The sequence below is a fragment of the Bison bison genome, unplaced genomic scaffold, assembly GCF_000754665.1.
Source record: "Bison bison bison isolate TAMUID 2011002044 unplaced genomic scaffold, Bison_UMD1.0 scf7180017863791, whole genome shotgun sequence".
NCBI lineage: Eukaryota > Metazoa > Chordata > Mammalia > Artiodactyla > Bovidae > Bison > Bison bison.
The window spans coordinates 8990-18967 of NW_011494363.1; the positions used below are offsets into that span (position 1 = coordinate 8990).

The 9978-nt window shown below is 37.5% G+C and overlaps 1 protein-coding gene across 1 annotated transcript; it reads left to right on the forward strand.

The window, feature by feature from the left end:
- Positions 1-8277: 8277 nt before the first annotated feature.
- LOC104984016 (olfactory receptor 5V1-like) lies at positions 8278-9201 on the forward strand. The gene has a single exon (XM_010833597.1). The coding sequence runs from the start codon at positions 8278-8280 to the stop codon at positions 9199-9201; it is 924 nt and encodes a 307-aa protein (XP_010831899.1).
- Positions 9202-9978: the final 777 nt, after the last annotated feature.

The following is a 9978-nucleotide window of genomic DNA, read 5'->3' on the forward strand; positions in this document are numbered from 1 at the left end:
TAGGAATAAGGAAGTGAAGTTGGCTTTGAAGAGAGTCTTTGGCAGGAAACTGAAGCTGTCTGTCTAAAGAAAATCATTGGCCAAACAGGAATAAATAAAAACTGTGCTTTTTATGACATTCATTTTCTCATATCTAATAAATCTGGTACATTTCTTGAATTCTGTTTTCATTTCAGAAATGGTAGGGAGATGAGAGGCATCAAGGATGATCATTAATTTTTATTTATTTATGTTAACACCAAGAAATATCTATAGTGTAGAATTAGTCTATGAATAGAGCAACGGTGTGATAAAACTTTTTATTTGCTTTTTGCATAATAAAATTGGTTTGAATTGAGTTTTCCTTCCTACTAACTAATCCTCTTTATGCATAGAACAATATATTAAAAAAAATCATAGATTAGTATGCAGGCTTTACTTTCAAAGACAACTTCATTTGTGACAATTTATTCTCTCTAGGCATGGTTTAATTCAATTTTTCTGGTAATAAGAGCAGTAATAAAAAAAACATAGTTTCACCATTATGGAATTTATACATAACTAAAACGAATCAGATAAGAATATAAACATAAAAGTATGGCAGAAAATGGCAGGTGAAAACGACATTCTAGATGTTAATTCGAGGTAAAATCTGGGATGAATAGAGAGCATTTGTCTAAAAGAGAAACCGTGTTATATTTGATCCTTGATAAAATTACCAAAAAGGTATAACAGTCTAAGCGTAGTGGTCCACAAGATACTAGTGATGTAGAAATAATCATTAATGTTAGGATAAATGAAATCTTCTCAAATATTTTCTTGTGACTTCTTTTCAGAATATGCCAGTACAGGCATACCTCAGAGATGCTGCGGGCTTGTTTCCAGCCCTAAAGCAGATGTGGCAATAAAGCAAGTCATGTGAATACTTTTTCCCCACTGCATACGTTCATACCATAGTGTGTAATCTATTAAATGTACAGTAGAATTATGTCTAAAACAAAGTATGTATCTTCATTAAAAACACTTTTCCTCGCCATCATCTGAACCTTCAGTGAGCTGTAGTAATAGCATCAAAGATCACGGATCACAGATAACCATAACGAATATAATAACACTGAAAAAGTTTGAAATACTGTGAGAATTACCAAAATGTGACAGGAGATTCAAAGTGGGCAAATGCTGTTTGGAAAATTGTGCTGACAAGCTCGCTCAATGCTGGGCTGCCATAGATCTTCAATTTGTTAAAAAAAAAAAAAAAGCACAGTATCTGTGGACTGCAGTAAACTGAAATACAAAAAATTAAGGTATGCTTGTACCTCAAGGAGAAAAATGGTTTAAAAAAAATGCTGGACCCTCTTTTATGTACTGCCCTCCTCTTCTAGATCTTAGTCCTGCAAGTCCTCACTGCCTGGTTAGCTCTCTGACTCCTTCAGAAGGATTTTTAGTATGTTGACCGACTTTCAGTTCTCCTCTTGAAGGTTTGTGTAAAACTGTTGCCAAAAGTGTAAATTTAGTTGAAGCTTTTTGGATCTGGTTTTTGAAGTGAAGTAATTTCTTTCTTTGTAAAGCAACTGAGGTTGCAGTTGTAGATCTGTTCTCCTCACAGCTTTAATAACAGACTATTTCCTTCAAATACACAGAGTTTCTCGCTACATCATCACTTCCTTCCTGAAATAATTCTGTCAAATGCGGCTTGCTTCTTTGATTCTTTGAGTCCATGCTGACTACTCCTTGAAACCAAATCAGGTCAAGAAAAATTCCTACTGCTGACTGATTAATAGCTTAGCTTATGCAACTTACTTAACAAAGGGAAATTCAGCAGCTTTTTCTTAGCTTTGCACCAGTGGGCTTCCTTTCTTAACATCTTCTACTCCCTTGTTTTATCTCCATTGTTTTCTAAGCATTTATTTCTATTTTATTGTTCTGGGATTCAGACTTTTCTTAATTTTTTAAAAATAAAATTTGGATTTATTCCTCTATCATTTCTTTTAGGAAAATTTTTAGAAGATAAGAAGGGAACATGGACTTAATCTAACCATGTTAACATTGAATGTTTTACTTGTAGATTTAGATGATATCTAGAATAATCTTCATGGCTGAATTTCTGTGAATCTCTTCACCAAGAAAACTGGCTGAAATTTGTGGGGCAGAAAAATATATGCATAATGACTAGAATAAAAATGTGAAATGCCTAATATTGTCAATTGATTACAGTGGCTATGATGATATTTTATAGAAGAAGATAAAAAGCAAAACTTTTAAATATTATGCTATCTTTTAAGATTTTACTCTGTTGAACAATTGCCTCTATTTCTCTATTATTTTTATCACAATGAACTTGCCCAAATTTCTCAGATAGAAAATAATAGGGAGTTGGAGAGGACATAACCATTGCTTCTATGTGGGAATAAAGATTTATATTGTCAAACAAATGTATTTTGATACTTTAGGTATAAGGAGATAGATGTGGAATAGTGAGAAATAGTGTACTGTGAGAAGATGCAATTTTACGTGACCCTTCTACATTATTTATTATTTGTAAAATTCTCATATAGACATAATTTCACTGTACTATTTTCTATTGTCTTTTCTATTAAAATGACAATCATTTATTAGCTTAGTTGTCGATTCTGTAGGTTAGAATTCCAGGTGTGTTATGTCTGGGTTTTCTGCTAAGTTTATCAAATGGCTGAAATCAAGCTGTTGGCTGGGCTGCATTCCTTTCTGGAATCCAAGCTCATTCAGGTTGTTAGCCAAATTCCTTACAGTTGTAGAAAGAGATCTTCATTTCCTTGTTGAATGTCAGTTGAAGCTACTGCTGATTTTTAGAGGCTGCCTACACTTCTAACCATGTTTAAGCAAGAGTGGAGAACTTCTCACACTTAAATTCCTCTTCTAATTTAACTCTGACCTTTTCAACTTAGACTTAGGTCCATATGATTATGTCAGACCCACCTGGAAAATCTTCCTATTTTAATGCTAATTAACTTGAGGATATCATTACATCTGTAAAATATATATATATTTTGCCATATAATTATGGAAGTAATATCACCTTATGTTCATATGTTCTGCCTATACTCAAAGGGAGGAGATTATACACAGGTTAGGTTTGTTAGGATTTATCTTGGAATTTTGCCTACAAATATACACCCATCTTAAAAGTTGTTATGTGACTCAAATGAGACAAATAGTATAAAAATATAGTCTTTAAAAATTTAAGTTTCTGAAATTACATGCTATTTAAATTTACATAATTATATAATGAAGGTCACTTGAACATCATTTTAAATACAACAATAAAAGCAACAGCAATCATAATAATTTTCAACTATATCCAGCAATAAGGATATAATGTTATGGAAAATTTATAATGGCAGTATTATTTTGTGCAAAATAATAATAGCAGTATTGTTCTTTTAAATTTTGCCACTATAAACAATTTTATGCGTCCATGCTGAATCACTTCAGTCATATCCAACTCTTTCCAACCTTATGGACCATAGCCTGCCAGGGTGCTCTGTCCAAGGGATTCTCCAAGCAAGAATACTCGAGTGGGTCACCATGCCCTCCTCCAGGATCTTCCCAACCCAGGGACTGAACCCTGTCTCTTATGGCCCCTGTATTGGCAGGTGGGTTATTTACCTCTAGTGCCACCTGGGGAAGCCCACAAACAATTTTATAATATACCCTAATTACTAGTAAGATATTCAAAGTCTCCAAAGTCTTCATCATTGCTATTTGGGGAAAAGTAATTAGATTTTCACTACACTGTGTATGCTTTTCTAAAGACATTACATAAACAGGAGGAAAGAAGAGGGTTTCTGGTGTTAGGCATGTGAGTTCGAAGAGAGCAGCAGCTTCCTGCCACACTTACGGTGGTTCCAAACATAAGTGGCCAGAGATGGTAACACTGAAGGAGACAATTTCATTCCTGTTCACATGAGAATATGAGGGAGAGGCTAATCCTTCTTTATAAGGGTAACATTTTCCTCCTTGACAACTCCTGGTTGAATCAAGACAGCAAATCAAATTAAACCAAACTGGGTAAGTGGGGCTAACATAAGTTGTCTTGGAAAAACAAAGAGATTTACCTATGAGTCTTCTGCAAAGAGAAATTAACTAAGTTAATTCTTTATGAAAGGAGATCTGGAAGACTGATTTAACAATGAACAAATATGTGTTGTGTGCCAGGGACTGTTCTAGATGCTCAGAATGCATCATTAACAGTCAATACACTGATATTGTAAAACTTATATACAACTTGTGTTAGTCGCTCAGTTGTGTCCAACTCTTTGCAACCCTATGGACTGTAGCCCATCAGGCTCCTCTGTCCAGGGAATTCTCCAGGCAAGAATACTGGAGTGAGTTGCCATTCCCATCTCCAGAGAAGCTTCCTGACTAAGGTGTCAAAGCCGAGTCTCCTGCACTGCAGGAAAATTCTTTACTGACTGAGTCACTAGAAGAGCCCATATCCAACTAGGGGAATAGGCAATCCACAATAAGCAGGATAAATAGATAAATTATATATGGATTTCAGAAGGTGCTATGTGTCATGGGGAAATGAAAGGAGCATGAGAGGGGTTTAGAGTGTAGGAGGGCACCAATAGGATGATCAGAGTGGGTCTCATTAAATAAATGTTATTTGAGGTAAGATTTAAATAAAGTTAAGACTTTTGTCAGATAGCTAGCCATGGAGAAGAGCAAAGTGGAACAGTAAAGAGGCCAGTGTGACTTGACTGAGTGAACAAAGGGGAGAAAGGGGGGAAATGAGGCTGGAAGAGTGAAAAGAAAAAGATTTTACAGAGCTTGTAGTATTTTTTTAAGAATCTGATTTTATAGGGAATTCCCTAGTGGTCCAGTGGTTATGGCTCAGTGCTTTCACTGTGGTGGGCCCTAGTTCTATCCTTAGAGGGGGAAATAAGACTCCCACAAACTGGGAAAAGCAGCAAAAAAAAAATTGAATTTACAATTTGAGCTAGGGTGATTGGAGGGTTATGAGTGGAAGCATGATGATGGAAGGTGATTTACACATAATTGGGCTTCACTGGTGGCTCAGCCAGTAAAGAATCTGCCTGCAATGCAGGAGACCTGGGTTCAATCCTTGGGTGGGGAAGATCCCCTGGAGGAGAGCATGGCAACCCACTCCAGTATTCTTGCCTGGAGAATCCCCATGGACAGAGAAGCCTGGTGAGCTATAGTCCATGGTGTCACAAAGAGTTGGACACAACCAAACAACTAAGCACTGCATGCACTGGGCAAGATTAGAAGCATTAAACTATTGAGAATAAGATTATAACTATTAACTGAGACATAGTGAGGACTTGGTAGCTAGAGAAGTGAAAATAAGCAGTAAGATTCTGTGTATAAACATTTCATAATTGATCCAACAGCTAGGAATTGGGGGAACATTGAGATAAAGGTCTAACAAAGTAAGTTCAAGAGATGGCAAAGAATAGGAAAAGAGACCATCAGTTTAGTTATTGTTTTTGAGAAGTTTTGATATAAATATCAGGAAAATGGGATGGTAAAGAAAAATAGTGAAAAAGAAAGACAACAAATTTTTATTTTATTTTATTTTTTAACTTTACAATATTGTATTGGTTTTGCCATACATCAACATGAATCTGCACAGGTATACACGTGTTCTCCATCCTGAACCCTCCTCCCTCCTCCCTCCCCGTACCATCCCTCTGGGTCATCCCAGTGCACCAGCCCCAAGCATCCAGTATTGTGCATCGAACCTGGACTGGCAACTCGTTTCATATATGATATTATACATGTTTCAATGCCATTCTCCCAAATCATCCCACCCTCTCCCTCTCCCACAGAGTCCAAAAGACTGTGTTAGGAGAAATAATAGCCTGTTCCTTTGCTGAAGAGAATGCTTCATCAGAGAAAGAAAAAAGAATTACAGAGGAGAGAGTACCATTGCTGGAGTGCACACTTGATTAAGTGAGGGGGTGTCATCAAAAGCACAAGTGAGAAGGTTGGCTTGTGCTTTTGGGAGGTGGGAGTGGGGTTCAGGATGGGGAACACATGTACACTCATGGCTGATTCATGTCAATGTATGCCAAAAACCACTACAATATTAAAAAAAAATTAAAAAAAAACACAGGTGGGGGTGAGGGGGAGCTCAAAAGGGAGGAGATATATGTATACCTATGGCTGATTCATGTTGTTGTACAGCAGAAAGTGACACGACATTGTAAAGCAATTATCCTCCAATCAAAACTGAATTTTTAAAAAAGCACAGACAGTCACTCTCTAGTAATATAGACACAGATGGGAAAGCAGACTTGTACATAGAAGCAAACACATATGATGCTGAGTCTGGAAGTTCTTTTCAATTGCTTCAAATTTCTCATAGACAAGAAAGCAAGATTAGCATTTGAGAATAAATATAGAGAAAAAGCATAGCTGGAGGTTTGAAATGGTTATCCAGGAGTGTGTGAGAGTGAATGGACTTGAGAGCTGTAAATAAGTCCTTGAATACAGTTTAACTTGATCAAACAGTAGTTGAATTCAGCTATAGTGCGGCTATAGATTCAAGCATTTAGCAAAAATTAACAATAGTATTCTGTGAACGTCAATTCAACAAAGAAGTCTCTCACATCATTGCTGAATTCTATTAGTGTTTGATATGTTTGTCTATGTTAATAAGTAAGATGAAAGTGAATCAAGGAAGTTATATGTCTGAATTTCTCTCATTTGTCAGTGACATTAGTTTTACTAAAAGTACAAAACTTTTTGAATGCTGGAAGAAACGTTCCTCCACTTTTTGTGTTATTTACAGTATAATGGCTACAAACATGACACAGTTTTAAGTTTAAACTGCATCACCAACAGGGCTTCCCCAGTGGCTCAGAGAGTAAAGACTCTGCCTTTAACACAGAAGACCCGGATCTGCTTCCTGGGTCAGGAAGCTCCCATAGAGAAGAGAATGGCAACCCACCCTGTATTCTTGCCTGGAGAATCCCTTGGACAGAGGAACCTGGTCAGGCTACAGTCCATGGGGTCACAAAGAGCTGGACATGACCGAGCGACTAAGCAGGCAGACGTCATTAACATATTCCCACCACTTTCTTAAGCCTAGACAATCAACAAAACCATGAATCAATCTCATAGTTTGTAGAATTACCAGCTCCTTGGCATAAATACTTCCACTGTGACTAGTTGCAAGCTATCAATATGATTCACTGAACATGAGTTTGGGAATAAAAGATCAGTAGCAAGCCATTTTATGGCATCTCCATCATACACATACAATAAAAGCAATAATCTCTAAAGTAAAGATAAGAGGAACATGTAAAATGATGAGGGAGTGATGTCTTGTGTAAGTTACCTCTGTTTTTAATATAATTTACTCTATTGGAAGTTTATGTAATTTCATTTTAAATAATGCTTGTGCTTAATATCTTGCCTACAAAATTTCTGGACATTAACAACAAGCTTTTTTGAACCAGTAATAGCTAGCTCTAGTGCACCTTTGGTGTAGTGATTCCTAGTGGCATAAAGTACAGGATAAACTTTGTACAGTAAATGATAAATAAAATATTAATTCATTCTCCCTTTATAAAGAGTTTTTTTTGTTTGTTTGTTTAGAAAGGCTTTCAACAGGCAGAACTTATTTTTATTAGCTGAATGCCTAAGTCTGAGCATCTTGAACTGTAAGATCTATACGGTAAGATTAATTGTGAATTTCCTCTGTATTTTATGGAACTGCCCTCCCCCTCAAATATATTATCAACCCGTGGTACCACTATGTCTTTTTCTGCTCTCCTAATTCTCTAAGCGTGACCAACTGACTCTACATTCAATCCACAAATGTCAGCCTCCAGAAGTGTGCAAGGCAGCACAGTTTTTTGTTTAATTAATTTTTATTGGAGTATAGTTGCTTTACAATCAGGGCAGCATAGTTGACTGACCCACTGACAATTGTCTTCAATGAGCTTCCAAATTGCTGCAGCCCAGGAAGACAGAGTAGATGGGCCTTTTCTTCCTTTAGTGCACGTGTTTTACTTGAAAATTCAAAACTGTCTGTAGTGTTCATTTTAAAATATTTGACCAACAGATGAAAGGCTGATAATGTTTATGCTGGGTGCTAATGCATACAGTTGATTTGCTGTGGGATTGTGCATTTTTACAGACCCATCTAATATTTTCTTGATAAATAATATCTTTTCCTCTGTGAAACTTTTATTTTCTAGTTTCGTAGCCTGTTTCTGGAGCAATACCTGACTACAGATATCTATGCTTCCTCATTCTCAATTTCAGAAAGAAAACCAGAGCTGTATTATGAAAGGAGAAAACCAAACGGTTCTATTTGAGTTTATCATCTTGGGATTCTCCAACTTAAATGAGTTAAAATTTTTACTTTTCACTATTTTCCTGGTAGCATATATCTGTACTTTGGGAGGAAATACCTTCGTAATTTTGGTGACCATGATTGATCCACGCCTCCACACTCCCATGTATTTTTTTCTGGAAAACTTAGCTTTTCTTGACATCTGCTACACCACCACCAATGTTCCCCAGATGATGGTACATCTACTATCAGAGAGAAAACGCATTTCTTATTTGGGTTGCATAGTGCAACTTTTTGCATTTATTTTTTTTGTTGGGTCAGAGTCCCTGCTTCTGGCAGCTATGGCATATGATCGCTACATTGCAATCTGTAAGCCCTTAAGGTATTCGGTTATTATGAACAAGGTCCTGTATAGCCAGTTAGCAACCTCCTGCTGGACTGGTGGTTTCCTCAACTCAGTGGTGCACACAGTACTGACATTCCGTCTGCCCTTCTGTGGCAACAACAAGATTAATTATTTCTTCTGTGACATCCCTCCTTTGCTGATCTTGTCTTGTGGGGACACTTCTGTCAATGAGTTGGCCCTATTATCCATTGGGGTCTTCATTGGTTGGACTCCTTTTTTGTGTATCATACTTTCCTACCTTTATATTATTTCTACCATTTTAAGGATCAGGTCTTCTGAGGGGAGGCAAAAGGCCTTTTCTACCTGTGCTTCCCACTTGATCATTGTCCTTCTCTATTATGGCAGCTCCATCTTCACATATGTACGACCCATATCAGCGTATTCACTGGAGAAGGACAGACTGATCTCAGTATTGTACAGTGTTGTCACCCCCATGTTAAACCCTATTATCTACTCCTTGAGGAATAAGGATATTAAAGAGGCTGCAAAAGTTGTGGGGAGAAAGTAGCAGGCTTCAAGCTCCCTCTCTTTTGCTGTGTAAACTTTTCTAAGAAAACGACGTATTACAAAACTGTCCATCTTACTTTTAGAGCTGACTTTTGCAAATTACTCTCAAGCAAAATTAAAAGTCAATGCAAATTTTCACAGCCAGTGATTAGCAAACACTCTTGTTTAAAAAGTCTGTATCAGATCAGATCAGATCAGATCAGTCGCTCAGTTGTGTCTGACTCTTTGCAACCCCATGAATCGCAGCACGCCAGGCCTCCCTGTCCATCAACAGCTTCTGGAGTTCACTGAGACTCATGTCCATCGAGTCAGTGATGCCACCCAGCCATCTCATCCTCTGTTGTCCCCTTCTCCTCTTGCCCCCAATCCCTCCCAGCATCAGAGTCTTTCCCAGTGAGTCAACTCTTCTCATGAGGTGGCCAGAGTACTGGAGTTTCAGCTTTAGCATCATTCCTTCCAAAGAAATCCCAGGGCTGATCTCCTTCAGAATGGACTGGTTGGATCTCCTTGCAGTCCAAGGGACTCTCAAGAGTCTTCTCCAACACCACAATTCAAAAGCATCAATTCTTCGGCACTCAGCCTTCTTCACAGTCCAACTCTCCCATCCATACATGATCACAGGAAAAACCATAGCCTTGACTAGACGGACCTTTGTTGGCAAAGTAATGTCTCTGCTTTTGAATATGCTATCTAGGTTGGTCATAACTTTCCTTCCAAGGAGTAAGCGTCTTTTAATTTCATGGCTGCAGTCACCATCTGCAGTGATTTTGGAGCCCAG

Bases quoted from the DNA above. Each gene is read 5' to 3' on its own strand.
- LOC104984016 (XM_010833597.1), top strand. From the start codon at position 8,278: ATGAAAGGAGAAAACCAAACGGTTCTATTTGAGTTTATCATCTTGGGA.